This window comes from Alligator mississippiensis, chromosome 4 (assembly GCF_030867095.1).
Source record: "Alligator mississippiensis isolate rAllMis1 chromosome 4, rAllMis1, whole genome shotgun sequence".
Classification (NCBI taxonomy): domain Eukaryota; kingdom Metazoa; phylum Chordata; order Crocodylia; family Alligatoridae; genus Alligator; species Alligator mississippiensis.
In genome coordinates, this window is record NC_081827.1 from 183,635,096 (window position 1) to 183,650,852 (window position 15,757).

Below are 15,757 nucleotides of genomic sequence, written 5' to 3' on the forward strand. Positions count from 1 at the left end.
GTGAGGGAGGGAGTGGGGCAGGGTGAGGGATGGAGCGCTGCCAGGGGTACATTTACTAAAAAGAGGGCCACCAGTGGTACACTTATTAAAAAAGGTTGAAAAGGAATGGGGGGGGGGGGGGAGCTCCCACTGCTGCTTGTACCCGGGGAGGTCATGCGGGGGGGGTGGGCTGTGCCCCAGGATATGCGTGGGGTGGGGAGGGTGGGCTGCAGCTACGGGCGGGGCTGCACCAGGCTCTTCTTGGCAGGGGATGGGCTCGAAGTGGGCAGTGGTGCTGGGAGGGGGGGAGTGACAGCCAACCAAAATTTCACTGTAGTCCCCCCATCCCCTTCATCCCAGCACTGCCGCTGCCCACCCCAAACCCAGCCCCCACACAGAAGAGCCTGGCGCAGCTCTTCTAAATCAAAACAATAGTTACTTTATAGCTAGAGTAATTAGAGTTCCAGGATTTAATGACTGTACTCTGGCCAAAATCAGCATACTGGAAGCTTCCCTTTTTTCTTAACATTTGCAGTTTGAAGCTATTAAAAAAGTGATTAACTTGACATTCAAAGAAATTCAAGCATCTTGAGCCATCAAAATACATGCAACACCTTGATGCTATCCTACAGCTAAGAACCAGACTTTCAAGACTCATTTCCAGTCATAGCTTTCAGCAACAAGTCAACACACATGTGATTCTGCTCACAATAACAGATACCCCAATTACAGATCAAAGAAGTGCAATAAAGCATACAGAAAGCTAATGTGTCTCCATTTTTGCTATCAGTATTAGAATCTGTTTGCTTTAATAGATGTTAAAGAAGAATGTGAATTTGTTCAAACATTTGTCATACTTTTAGACAAACCAAAGTGAATCATATCTAGGAGAAAAAGTTAACTCCCACCAATACACACAGACAACAACAGAATAGGGGCAAATATTCCTAATTAAATAAAGAATTCAGTTCAAACAAACGATCTCAGTATTGAGGTAAGGCAGAGGTAGGCAATTATTTGGGCCCAAGGGCCACGTAAGGAGTTTTAATGAGGTGTTGAGAGCCGGATCAGCACTCCCCTCCCCCAAAACTCACTAAAACTCCCTATGGGGATTTGGGTGGGTGGGAAACAGTTTGGGAGTGGGACAGGCGTGATCTGCTCCCTGCATGCCCTGCCCTGTGGGGGGGCATGTATGTGTCTGCATGGGGGGGTCTACCTGGGGACTAGGTGGGGGGTGAGGGGGGTGCATGGGGCACATGCAGCACAGCTTGCTCAGTCAGCAACTGTCCCTCCAGCGCTCCAAGTGGGGCCGAGCCAAATCTTCCAAAAGATTACAGAAGGAAGCCCCAAATTCTAGAAACAATCAATTAATCAATATCTATCTATCTCTCTCTCTCTCTCTCTCTCAGGGGTAGGCAACATTTTTTGGCTGGAGTGCCGAAAAAACCACAACATCTACCTTGGAAGGTGCCGGAGCGCCAACATGACAGAGCCTGGAGCAGCTGTTTGCAGCCTCCCGGCAGCAGCCGGTCCATGGAGCCGTCTGCTTGCAGCAGGGCTTGCAGCCTCCCAGCAACCTGCTGGGAGCAGCCTGGGTCCTGTCGCTGGCAGCAGCTGCTGGTGGTGGTGTGCCACGCAAAATAGCCTTGTGTGCCATGCTCAGCATGCGTGCTGGGGGTTGCTTACCCCTGATCTATATATATATATCTATATAGATATAGATAGCCATTCATCCAAATATAATTCTATAATACTAGAATGAACAGCTGTGATATAAAGGAAGACAGTTGTTGGGAAGTTAATGAATTTACTCAAACTACAAAAAAAGAATAAAAAATCCATGTACTAACTTTGTACTAACTGTACTAACTAACTGGATTTTGATAAGCCATGTGCTATAGCCTGGTAGAGGTATGTATACCAGCACAGAAATGAAAAAAATGAAAGCTCTCAATCTTTAAACACTTTCTGTAACTTAGGAGTGTTATAGCCTAGATGGTACAAAATGTTATGCACTGATTTAACACTCTCCAAAGTAATCAAGATTTGTGGTAGAGTGTCCAAAATATAAATCCTAAGGGGGGGGGAAAAAAAAAAAAAAAAAAAAAAATCAGACACCAAGGGGTCACTTACCTTCTTAGCTTTACCTTGCGCTACCTCAAAGCAAGTAAACTATGCTTTAGATGTAGAATACTTGGAGAACAGTCATCACTAATTGAAAGTTCAATGTATAGACTCAACACCTGCAAAAAGGATCTTGACTGTATGAACCTTCTACAATGTACAGCTTCAATTGTTGCATACAATTCCAGATAGCTAACCATTAACAACCTAAAAATCCTTTGAAATGTAATGGCCAGGGAAGCCAAAGGGGATCTTTTTCCTAAAGCAGAGTTTTAAATAAAACTTTAAAGAAACAAACAAGAAAAGGATACTTTTAAACTAGGACTAATTTCCAACCAGGCATTACGTAATTGTGAGCTTTAGGGTTTGTGGCACTGTGAGGGGTGAGGAGAGGAGGAGTAGGCTTCCTTAGCAATAAGTATATTCTGTCAATATACTTTAATTATATTGTATTGTATTTGAACTTGTATTTGTGTCTTTGCTTTTTAGATTCAACATATGTTGAATCCAGGAAAAGGAAAAGTGGAAACAACAGCTAGATCTATCCAGCACGTGCATCTAGATTACCAGGGGTTAACCTTTTTGGCAGGTGTGCCACAAGATAAGCCCCGGGACCTCCCCGCGTGCTTCGCTGACCTCCTTTTCCCCTGCACAATCTGCTGCTCTGCTTTCTACTCCCTGGCCTGTGCTCTCCGCCCAATTTGCTGCTCCATTTTCTTCTTGCTGACTTACCTGTCACTGTTCTCCCTGTTCCCTCCTCTTTCTGCTGTGTGCCACACAGAGAATGTGTCTGTCACTTTTGGCACATGTGCTCCTAGTTGGCTACCCCTGCCCTAGAGGTTTTGAATTGCCCCAGAAATTTTCCATTGCCTTGGAAATGGGATGTGTGTGTTGGAGGCCAGGGGAGGAAGGAGAATCAAATCATCCCCAAACTAAATTAATTCAGAGTAGATATATACATAAACTCTTCTCAGCATGCTGGTGTGAAGCGGCTGTTAATTCAATTACATACTCTGATCCCTGCGTGAGATATAGCAGTCTCCTTGAGTTACTGGCAGCTTCTCTCCCTGACACCAATCTCCTTGTTCTGCTTTTGCTGCACTGTCTTAGACAGTTAAATTGAGGTCCCATTATTTTGGGCATTTATACTCTGTTAAAAATCATGGTTTATTCTTAATCCCTGAACAGGTTCCTTGGCTTCGGCCCAAAGGGAGGTGGGTGGTAAGAAGAACTTGGTTGGAATTTGATTATCCCTACTAAATGCAAGAATGCCAGAGTTGTTACAAGAGAGGTGGCCAGAGTTGTTCCAATGAGTTCTTGGTATCTCTTTTTTCTAGGATTAGTTATTACTATGAAAGAATAGCTGATCTATCTATAGGAGAGGAAGTTTAAATTGCCTCCTACCCTAGCCAAAGCACTTAAGCATGTTTAATTTTCAGTATACAAGCCACCCCTGAATGAGGCCTCACCTCCAGTTCTTTTATTCCAGTGACAACTAGACCATCTGCAGTTCTAACCTAAGTTAACAGGTAAGGTAAACGTACAGCTCCTAAGTACAGCATCATAACCTCCTAATTTATGTTAAAAGTAGCCTACAATTCCCTCCCTGCCACCAAGTTTTAACCTTGTGTTAGCTAAGGTGGTTTAACTACCTTCCATCATAGTCAAGCCATATTACCATACTGACATGTTTAGGAATAAGTACGTTAAGTGCTTTTGCAGGACTGAAACAGAAAATGTAGTGGTCTGCAGGAGGATCAAACCCTCTGAGATCCACTCAAATTCCCACTGAGATCAAAGGAAGGACATATGTTGACTGTAAAGAGGTCTTCAATGAGGGGCTCCTAACCTTTCAGAAGGCAGATTAAGATTTCTATAGATGATTTCCTGGGAATCAGAGTGAATTAACTTTCCAAGCATCATCACCACCACTTAGGTTCACATAATATCATGCTCTCTCTCTCTGTGTTTTATTTAGTTAATCTATAAAGGTGCATATCTACCCTGCCTTCCAACTGACTTCAGACTAACATGTCTATCTATCTCACTCTGCTCATGATAAATAAGTGCCACGTTAGCTGTGTCTTGCAAATTCAAGCATTCCCTCATAATTAGTTTCATACAATGGTGTTGACAGTCATACAAATATTTGAGCAGATCAACAATTATTTTAAAGTCTCTTGCCTGTCAGATGCATAGACAATCCCATTGTTCACAGTTTAAAAGAAAGACACTTATTTACAGTCCCTGTTATTTAACATTCTCCCTCACTCAAGTGGCATCTTACTTGTCTCCTCACTAAAATTATACCCATTTTTTGAGGTCTCCTTCCATTCAATTGCATCTCTGCACTGCTAATTGTGCTCCGATTCATACTTTCTATATGAACTCCCTGGAGAAATGCACAGTAGCACCAATAAGCATAAAACACAAATGTGCAATGGGCAAGATGCTGTATGCAGGTATTGGCAACATTTTGCAGCTTTAGTAGAGCCTAGCTCTGAGTTGCAGACACAGTTACTACTTCTCCCGACTGTCCAGGCAAAGCCCCTTAAATGCCACAGAAGCTCACCTGGCTCTGCAAGCTGGATAAAATGATGCTCCCAGCTGGATCTAGCCCAAGGGCTGACTCCTACTGTATACTCACAAATATGTGCCATTCCCAGGTTTTCAAGTTGCCTACCCATTATGGCTAGGGACAGAAGATACACACAAACCAGTTTAAGTCATCAGAAACTGGTTTAAACCTGTAACAGAACAGAAGTTCAGTACAAATAAACTAATTTTAAAAGGTCTGAAACTGGTTTAAGATAAACCTGGTTGGATGTAGTATCAGACCTAACTGATTTGGTTCAAACCAGTTTATGAAACTTCCATCCCAGACCCCTTCCTTGTTCAAGTTAAATCACAGTTCCCCAGCATGCCAGCATGCTTTCTAGCCTTTGGCTGGGCTGTGCTATCTGCTCCAGCAGGGAAGGATTGTGGGGGATAGGGAGGGTCCCTGCCACCCTCCCAGCAAACCTCAGCTGGGGTATGGGGCTAGGAAGAGGGGATTAAACTCCCCCCCCCCCAAGTACAGAGCTGCTCCTACCCTGCTTAAAAACTTACTGCTGGCTCCGACTGTGGACTACAAATCCCAGAGGCACCTAGAAGCAGGAAGAGGAAGTGATAAGTAACCCTGCAGAATCCTACTGTTGTGATTCTGGACCGCAAATCCCAGAGAACTCAGGGACAGGAGGAAGAGGAAATGAACAGAAAGCCCATTCTGGCTATGTGCCAGAGAGCCGTGCTGTAGCACTTCCCCCACCAGCTTCTGGCCCGAGCCACTGCAGGCATGGGGCTGCATTTCCTGAATCAACAGTGAATGCCTGTCTAGTTGTTTCTCTGTTTAATCTCTGCAGTTTAGATTAACTTCCAAAGACTGAATCGATTCAGCCATGGACTTTTTGATTGTCTGTACTTAGCCTCCTGGTCTTCCTTTACAAAGCACAGAGCATATGGGCTAGTCATGCCTCTTCCTTCACTCACCTCAGAGACAGGTAGCACAGTGGAAAAGAGCAGAACCCTCTTGGGATGGGCAGAGGTCTGCTTGCTATGTACCATCTAAGAAGACTTGCACTGCAAAGAAACAGTGTTCTGCTCTCACAGGACTCAGCAGCTATGCCTGCTTGTTACCTCCTGCCACCGCACAATTCAATTCCTATGCAAAGGAGAAAGGTATCTGTCAGCAGCTGGGTACCAGGATTGGCTGAACACAGGAAGATAAGGTATCATGAATAAGTTATATATTTTGATTGAAATCTCACTCTTCTACCTCCATCATGATGCAAACACAACTTTCTATCCTGAACCATACTAAGCATGCCTTCTCTGCAACAATGGAAATCCACTGCAGTTACATGTCTTATGGGTACCTTGAGAATGATTCAGACGATGGCCATAATTCCCAGGATGCTTCCAGCAACCCTCACCATGTACTTCTGACTTAACGTGCCACATAGCAAGCTGGGCCTCAACCACAAGTCAATGTGTGAATGCAAACTGAAGCCAATGGTCTAACCAGAGTTGGGCAACTGCCCTGGGTGCCAACTTGTGGGGGAAACTAGAGGGTTTAAAAACAATAGCTGCTAGGGCTGTGCGAAATTTCACTGGCTGTTTCGATCTGACACTTTTTCCGACTCATTTCGAGCTCGAAACAGCGAAATCGAATTGAAACAAAGGGCTTCAAAACAGCCTAGAAACAAAACGAGGCTAGTGGAAACGTTTTGAACTAAAGCAGAGTTCCTACTCCCTCTAAAATGCTGTAATTTCTCCATTTCCCAAAGAGACACATTTTTTTCCCCTGAAAGTAACCTTTTCAGAGCATAAACCAGAAACTGTGAATACCATAAGAGTTGAGACAAGGCAAAACAACAGTTACAAAAGCTTCCTAGATGATAGCAATTTTTACTTAAAAATTAAAAATGCAAAAGTAAAGAGCACTTCCTGAGCCTAGCTGTACAGGTTAGAGTGCCCCAGGTATTGTTCTGCAATGCATGAAAATATCATCTACTCTGGGAAAACACCAGTGCCATGAGCCTGCAAACCACCTCTTTGTTCTCCCCTCAGCAGGCCCGCTTGGCTTGGATCCACAAACAAGAGAGCTCCAAATGCCTTAACAAGCCTAGCCCACACTGTGCTCAGTGGACTCTATTTCAGCAAGGCTAAAATGCTGCTTAACTGATATTTAATCTGAAATCTGGCGGCGCCTGCATGGATACAGACTTGCTGAACAATTCAAGAACTGCTGCTCCACAAGTGCACCAAAGCCTAGGTTACTTCCAAAAATGATATGCTTTACAGACACATATCTAGAAGACACTGTAACAACTGAAAGGGTTTAAAAATCAACCTAGTGTCCATGTAAGGTCTTAATACAACTCCACGCAGTTAGCCTGGATGCACTACACATACTAAAGTAAAATTCCATTTTAAAAATCCCAATTTACTAAGATTTTTATGTCTATGTTTTCCGACTTCTGCAAAAAGTGTGTGTGTATATATATTCCATGTTTCAGGGGCATAGGTTGCAGCCGTATTGGTTTAAGAACATAGGCAGACAAGGTTCATTGGTTAAATCTGGTATCTTTTATATTTAAATTGGTCTAATAAAAGATTCACTCAAAGAACCTTGTCTGCCTATCTATATATATTATATTTATTAGCTCTTACTTTTTAAAGTTACATTTTTGGGCATTCATTTTTTTTTTTTTTAAAGAAATATCCCAACATCCATTCTAATTCCAGTTTCCTTCAGCCGTACTTTGTTGGGATAAAGAAAACCTCTCCACCCTCACGCAGCATCTTCCCCTGGGAAAGCCACTTTAACATTCTTTGCTTTTATGTGATAACAGGTAAAGAAATCATGTTGATAGCATATCCCTTCCCTAATTAGACATTAGCCAGTCCTTATCTTCCTCATCTTAATAGAATCGGAGGACTTGCAAACTGGGTTTGAAGTTGCTGCAGTGCAAAGATAAATTGTCTTTTCATAAATGAAATTGGTTACATTAAGTATGTCAACTGAAGCAGGCACTAAAGGTAGTGAAACATCACTTTGCCTTTACAAAGTTCAACCAAAGAAAGCGATGAACCTAAGACAAAAAAATGAAGCAATCAGCTTCCAATTGCAAACAAGCAATTTTAATGTTAAGATTTATCTAGTGCCTTAATAGTGTATTAGACAAAGGTTCTTTACCCGAGGATGGGGTGCACGTACATAGAAAGGAGGACGGGAAAGGAGAAGATGCAAAGCAACATCATACTGGGAGTTTAAAAACAGAGTCAAGAGTGCTAAACAAATCAGCACTGCATAATTACTCTTCAGCCTAAAAGAGGAGCTCTTTGAATTAGAGCTAAAGTGCTAATTTGTACAGGCATGTCCCCACTGTTGATAAGACTTCACTGACTAATCTCCAAATAGATACTGGTAGCAGGAGCTGTAGCAGGGAGCCTGAAAGGGCTACATTAGCATTGGGCTAATCTACATGTAGAAGAAGTCAATGGTCATAATCATTCTGGAATGAGAGTGTCCCCATGGGGAGCTCTAATGTTTTAAAGTCACACCCAACCCCATGCTGGAACAACTTCCTCCCCATCAGACAATATGCCTATGCTTAAATCTGATAAACTGCTGCTGCTTCTTTTTTTTGGAGGTGGGGGGGGGGGGATGGGAAAGGGGAGAAAGAAACTGATTAATTAAATGGAGCATTAACTCCAGTGCAATGGTATATTCATGACATGTGACTTTGGATATGAACCCTGTAGTCCAGCTCCAGCCTGGAGGGGTGGGAGTGGCTGAGAAAATTTGATACCCCTGGCCCATATGATTCTTTAAATAAATAAAACACCTGATTTCCTGTGACCCAGACCACGATGTTTGAATGACTGTGGTTCTAGTTCTACTCATGCTGTACACATTATATGGTCTGTACTGCACCAAGCATCAAACTGCATGTCAGAACTGCTCAAATCACTGCTCAAATCATTCAAGTGCAGCCTATCTTTAGGATTTCTGGTCCTTAAGCATGTGGGGAAAGGGAAGGAAAGAGTCGATTGAAGATGGGAAATAGTTATCTCCTCATCCTCTGCATGTGGATGCTAAGGAATAACACCACTTTTTCTAGTGATTTTTTCTGCCTCTGCTTCCATCACCTTCAACTTTCATGTGCTTCAGCAGTTTCATAGCAGCCAGCTGTATGAGGCCAGCAAAGAACAGCATTGGTGTGTAAGTCAGTCTGTATGAAAATGCAGAGCTGTTTGTGTAAGCAGCAGCTGATGCATCACAAGAACTCTTGTTTTCACCTGATACTAACTACAAAGGAGGCAATTATTAGAGTTTGGCAAAGGACCACATGTCCCATGCAGGCAAAGTAGAGAAAGGAGAAGGTTTATTCTGCTGATGGAGCAGAATAAATTAATATTGAGCTTGGGGACTTCATTATAAATTGGTCCCGCCTTAATGAGGTGCATTTGGCAAGGTGTTCCAGAGTTAGGGTTCCAAAGTTCCCATTATTTCTTCTCACGTGTCAAAATGTTTCAGTTACCACTATTTGTACAACACCAAACCTCTCCCCAGGCTCTCAGAAATACCATTACTGAAGTTAAGACCCTGAACAAGCACTCAGGAGATCTGGGTTCAGTTCCCAGTTGTACTATACCCTCTACAAGAGCTTAGAAAGCTATTTCACCTTTTAGGTCTCCACTCAGGAAAGAGAAAAAAGTCACGTCACCACCAGCCTTGCTGCTCCCACACCTTCCATCTGTCTTTTCTGAGATGGTCTTCACTATGTATGCATGCAGCACCTAAGACCATGGGCCCCATATTTAGAACACAAACCTTGTCACCAAATACAGAATAATGCCCCTCACCTTTGACATCACTTAAGCTGGTTTCTGAAAACCCTTCACTGAGGTCAATCAGTGTTCCCTCAGACTTGCACCGTGGGAGGCCGCTGGAATTGGCTGCGCGAATCCTTTGGGCTGCCATCTTGAAACCCTTGCGCTGTCCTGGGAAATGCTAATGGGTCATATTTTGTCCTGGGAGGGGCTCTTTCAGCAGTCGCTGTGCCATCCAGTGTGGGCAATGCTGGCTGTCAAGAGGATGGTGTTGAGATGCAACTTTCAGAAAAATCTGAAAGGAATAGAGAATAAAACATTATTACTATGGGCTCTGACTCTCCAAAGTGTTGACAACTTGTTTCTACAAAATAATCCTCTAATTGTGGAAAGGATGGGATTTTGTCAGCATAGTGCTGAACTGCAAAAGAAATTCGGATTCAGCTGACAGCACGGGTATAAACTCTACAGACAACCATGGCTTGGTACTTAACCCTCTCCCTACTGTAAAATAAGAGGTTGTTAGCCATGTCAGTCTGAAGTGGGAATAGCAGCAGCTTTGCCATCATCATTTTCTGTCTCATCTGTTTGGCTGCTAAGCTCCCCTGGTTAGGCACTGTCTATTTCTATGTCATCTACATGTTCCAGTGACTAGCACAGTGGGTCCCCACAATGTTCCCAAAACAAACATAAATTAAAAATGGTTCCAAAGTTCTCTGTCAGAGGTGAACACTTGTACCAGACTAACATTTGCATTGCTCCCAGCAGGTATTTGTGCCCTCCTTTGTATTTAATGGAACTCGCAGTTTTTTATAGGACTGTAAGATGTCTTGAACCTGAATCAAAATGTAGGAAGTCCTCAGAGATGGGGCCAGCATCTTGGGACACCAATTAGGCAAGATGACTCAGAGTTCCCACAGCTACTTTCTGCATGTTCAACCATGCTCCCTCTGCCATCTACTAAGTACCAGGATGTTCTTGACACTGAAGTTGCTTCTTGATGAAAATTAACACCGGAGTGCTCCAGTGCTTTGTGGAATATTTATAAGCTTTCCAGCACCCCCCTGTTTTTGTATTTAATTTCATGCATCTAGCAGGCTAAAGTGCTGGGCAGTCCCACTGACAAACAAACAGCCCATGGAAAGGCAGCACAGGATGTGATCTCAGGGACAGCAAACAAACAGACCACACTTTATAGCTGTATTTGAAGTTAGAGCAGGGGGAGCAACTGTGCTTTCACATTAGCAGTCAATAAGCAACTGGCTGCAAACAACAGGTACAAGCTGAAACTGTTTTATAAGAAATAGAAGCTGGTTGGCACAAAAACCATTGGCATTCTTTACACTGTCAGGTAGAAAAATGCAAGGGAGGAGAGTGTGAATGCATGTTCATATCTGCTGTCTCCTCATGGGGAACAAGCAGTACACAATGGCTTATTTACTAATTTGCCAAGGTCATAGAAAGCAGCTATTGAGGAGACAGTACTATGTGCTAGCTTCCTCCCATTGCTTTGCCAACAGATCTTGCCTCCGATCTGAAAACCGAACTGCTTTTCCAGCCTTTTCCAGACCCTGCCAAGTGGCCTGTCAAGAAGAGATGCAACAGTTCTAAAGAGAGGAGTTTTCCAGCGTATTCCTGAGGACACCACTTGGTGCCAATCTCTGCTTTTTCATTTGCACCCTCCCGAATTTTTCATTAAGTTTAAAATTTTAAAACTGTAGAAAAAAAACAAAGACTTCCAGGTTCTCCTAACAGCCGTGTTCAGAGTGCCTAACTCTGCATGTGCATGGGACTTCTCTGTTCACAATGTATTGTTAGAAAAACAAAACAAGGAAAACAGGCAACCCTGCCCTCTTCCCTTACAAAGCTGTAACAGAGGGGACCTAAGCCTTCTTTTTCCCCATGGCAACCAGACTAAATGCTATGGCAACAAACAATATTTTTTTCTGTTGAAGAAGGGAAGGGGGCTCATCTCAAAGAACCCGTCTACATGTCAGTTAACTGTGCAAGCAGAAGGTGAAGAGAAGAACAATGACATCAGGCTTTCATTTCCTGCATCAACTTTTTTTTGTTTAAAAATTGAATAAAACCCCATTCCCTACCCAGAGGCACATACTGAAATGCATGGACACTTGCTTTCCCAATTATTCAGTCTGATGTTCATTTTAAGAGAGACAATTACCTGAACATCCACACCAGGCACTATACTTGCCTCTTCATCTGCTTCTATATTCACCTAGCAGCCAAAAAGTGTAAGTAACTTTATATTCTTGTGAGCTTCAGGGATGCAATTCAAAACTTTTTTGAAAACAGAGAAAAACACAGAGAGAGAAGAACTCCAGTAAAAATCCCAGCCCTTTCTCCCTTGTAGCAGGAAGATTAGGCTAGTGATGGCTAGTTTTCCACTAAATCTTTTACTTAACAATTCAAGCCGTAAGTCCATTTTGCAGTGAATAAAAGGAGACAGCTATCTTTTTAATGGCAGAGCAAGAACAGAAACCCATATCTTGACTTCCCCCGGTCATGCATAAAACTGTCTATCGTCCCACATTCATGATCAGAGCAAAAAAGTTTCACTTGTTCACTGTCCTCAAAGAAATAGTGAGAAGCACAACACAAGCTCCTTGTGCCTCTGATGTCTCTCCAGCTTGCCCTTTCTGTCATCTCCAGCCAGGACTGGACACCTCCCGATTTACTGTCAGCTAGATAAGAAGAACAATTAGGAAAGCATCCAAACTTCAACTAAGGTCTTAAGTTATACTAATTAGGACAAACAAGACCATCTCACTGGTAATACCTATCCTGCAAGCAGGATGACCTCAGGTGCCCCAAAAGTTTACTTGTGGAGGAGCCCAGACATCAAAGGAAGGGAATAGAGGCTCATGGAAAACTGCAGTTCTTAGAATTCTCTAAATGGGTAATAGCAATAGAGTAAAATAAAATTAAAAAAAAAAAAAACTGTTGCAAGGAAGGAGGAAGAGTTAATACTTACAACTGATTCGAGAGAGGTCTCATCTAGATCTCCCTCTCACCATTGATCTCAGTGCAGAACAGCATGACAGAAAAGCATCCCCTTCTTTTGTTTGGCCTTATATAGACTTAAGCTTTCTTTTTTCCTTTCCCTTCTCTTGGAGACTCCAACCAAATCAGGTGAAGCCATTCTGATTAGTCATCTTAAAAGTACCCTCTCTTGGGTTCTGGCCCTGTGGTGCCAAATGGATGCTAACTGGATTTAAAGCCAGTTCTCCGCTCTGCCGGGGCCCCTGCAAGGATCTGATCCCTCATTTGTCTGCTTAGTGCACGCTGAAAAGCTCTGGTGCTCACTTGATTGAAAGAGTCCTCTTGCAACTCACCTGAGCTGAAGTAGCCCATCCTAGGTTTAATCAGCCTTGAAACTCTCAGAGGCAAATGGTTAACCCTTGCTGCCTTGGTTTTGTCTGAAGGGTTCAAGCTCAGAAGTTACAGCTTGCCACAGATGGATAGTTTTTTAGTTTGGAACTATCCCCACTGGGCTCTTAGGTTAATTAACAGCACAATCCCATTCAAGGGTTTTTTCTTTCCTTGCTAACAGCTTTTCATTTCAATCTCTGCAGCATTCTCCTCCCCTTCTTGTTTTTTCCTCAGCAAGACACCACTGAATTAACCCTTAAATAGACAGGAACATATAGTCTAACACCTAAGAGCAATTATCTGCCGAAAATGTCCCTCCACACAATCCTAGGAACCAGAAGGTGGGGAGGATTTCACAAGGGAATCTGGGATGTCCTCTGGCAAGACCTTTAAATGCAGGTACCAGCAGAATTAGGAACAAGGAAAGGAAAAAGGAGACAGCAGCCTTCCCCTTCTAGAGGCATAAGGACTGATCATCGATTCAACTAGCCTGCTGGGCAGAGTAGTTTTGAGTATCCAGAGCCACTGGGAGGGGAGGAAGGAGTTTCCTACAACACTCTTGGAGAAAGTGGTGCCTCTCACAAGTAGACTCTAGGAAAGCATCAGGCACAAGAAACACATCTCTACGCAAGAGTCACTTCATTCAGTACTAGTCAAGATAAAGGTTCCAAAACCAGGAGGACAGAACTAACTCAGTCTGGGATGCTTGCAGAATGAGCAGTAAGTACCCTTTTCAAGTCACCCTCCAAGTGGTCCCATTTGCAACACTTATGTTCAGGAATCCAGGTTTTCCGTTCACAATGGAAAAATGTGGTAAACCCCAGATTTTCTAATTTTAAGGAGAAAAATCTGGATTTTTCTCCTTTAAAGGAGAAAAACACAGGAAACAGTGGGCTTCCCCTTGCTAGCTGGCAGAGTTCCAGCCTGCAAGGGGCTGGGGGCAGCGGGAGGAGGGCAACTGGCAGGGCGTGCCACGTGCACGTGTGTGCGTACACATGCACATGGCCACCAGGCAGCCTGGAAAGCAGATCCCTATAGGTAAGGCTGGCGGGAAGGGGATTGAGGCACCCATAGTGAGGGAAGGAGGGAGTTGGTCAGGGCTCGGGCTAGGGGTGCTGCCCAGCCCAGGCAGTACATGAGGCTTGGGGACCGGGGCTGGAATGTGTGGCCACGTGGCCTGGGCAGGGAGCAGGACTGGGCTGCGGGTGGCTCAACCAGGGGATAGCAGGGGGCTGGCTCCCCATAGCTGCGTGCATGCCTGGCGGGGCATGGGAGGCACGTGCCACCCAAATTTGTGTGTGGCGTGCGTGCAGGCTACCTGCTGCAAGGCTCAGGCTTCTCACCATGCTGCCCTTCCCCAGGGGCTCCACGGCCCAACAGACAAAAACCAGCACAGCAGGGCAGAGCAGGGTGGGGAAGATTGGTACTGCTGTGAGCCCCATGCCGCCATGGTGAAGCAACCCCTGTCTGCCTGGCACTGCAAGGGGCACAACTCTGCGTTGCCACCCCTGCTGCTGCTGGGAAAGCAGGGTCACTTTGCCATTGCACATATCAAGGCTGCTCAGCACCACAAAGCACTGGCTGGGGGGAGGGGGGACAGCTGCAGCTAGACCCATGTCCTGGTGAGCAAAGGGGGCAAGGGGAGCTCTGATTTTTCCATGATAAAAAACCCCAAATCAAATGTCAACATTTATAAGTATTTAGAATTAATTTTATAATTGTGATTGAGGTATTGGCAGGCTTCCTAATTGCTTTGGAATCAGAAAAATTATGATTTTTAAACTCAGAAAACCAGGATCCCTGCTGATGATGCACAGAGGACCAAGAACCACTCCTGCTCAACTGGTCAAAGCATCTTCTGGAGCACATATAGACATGAACACTTAGAAACCAGGGCCACACAAGCCCTTAGACAAGAAGGCAGACAAAGCCCTTGCTAAGCATGCAGGCTGCAAACAGGAATTCAGCCAGGCTTCCAGCCTGCTGCAGATAGCAGTGCTGTGTGGAAGAGGGGAAGCAGCAGCACAAGTGCTCCTTGCCCGAGCCAAATTTCTTCTTGAGACTTCACACTGGATAGCAAACCAAAGTGTAATTCCACTGCAGAGAAAAATCCTTAGCACTGGTTCTCCACCTACCCTGTAGCCCGGAAGAAATTATTTTTGCTTAGGGTAATTTTAACCAGTCTCTTGCTGAAGAAGAATGAAATGTTTTTACAAGAAACTTAGCAACATCCCATCCTCCCACAGATTAAATTCCTTCCCATTGTAGCCAGCTGTCCCTGGTATAATTTGTAATTTTCCTTGGGAAGCACCCAACAGCTTCTCCAACCCTGGAGTCCTATTATGCTGGGGGCTGTGTGTGGATATCTAGCAGGACAGCTCCTGCCCCCACAGAGCTTCTGACAAAAGAGCAATGGGAAGCAGAGCAGAAAGACTTAAGGTAACGGAGCAGAAATAGAACTGGACCCCACACTTCCTGGAGGCCAGGCAAGGGCCAGCACTGCCTTTCTAACAGCTTCCACAGCACTCTCATTAATTGCACTATTTCAGGCAGAAGATGAGTTATACCAAAATTAGAAATTCTCTTCACATTGTGCGAATCAGCAGGGAAGGCAATTCTTACACTGCTATTTTCTTTTTTCACAAGTAGGGAAAAAAAGGCATGTAGGGGACGGGACATGCAGGAATCAAATTCCCGAGATGGCTGGGCTTTGATAGGAAAGACAAGATGATAGCAAACATGAAAAGCTTTTGACTGGACTGTCAAAAAGCTTTTTATCCCGGCTGCAGCCGATTGCTAACCTGAGCAGTATCCATCATGGCAGAGGGAGGAGAAGAGTGCCCTGAAGGATTACATGCCCTTTCCTGGAATGCAATGAGAGAAAATT

The 15,757-nt window shown here is 44.2% G+C and overlaps 1 protein-coding gene across 5 annotated transcripts in view; it reads right to left on the minus strand.

Annotated features, from left to right (window-relative positions):
* SH3BP4 (SH3 domain binding protein 4) overlaps positions 1 to 15,757 on the minus strand; it is a 126,832-nt gene that overhangs the window by 38,397 nt on the left and 72,678 nt on the right. For 3 of the 5 annotated variants that reach the window (XM_014594253.3, XM_019492203.2, XM_059727166.1), the window contains one exon: positions 9,514 to 9,775. In XM_014594253.3, coding sequence (XP_014449739.1) covers positions 9,514 to 9,631 — 118 coding nt within the window. In that variant the 5' untranslated portion in view covers positions 9,632 to 9,775. Of the gene's footprint in view, positions 1 to 4,675; positions 4,851 to 9,513; positions 9,776 to 12,472; positions 12,747 to 15,757 lie in introns of those variants that run through there. The other 2 variants (XM_019492206.2, XM_019492207.1) reach the window with 2 other exon arrangements.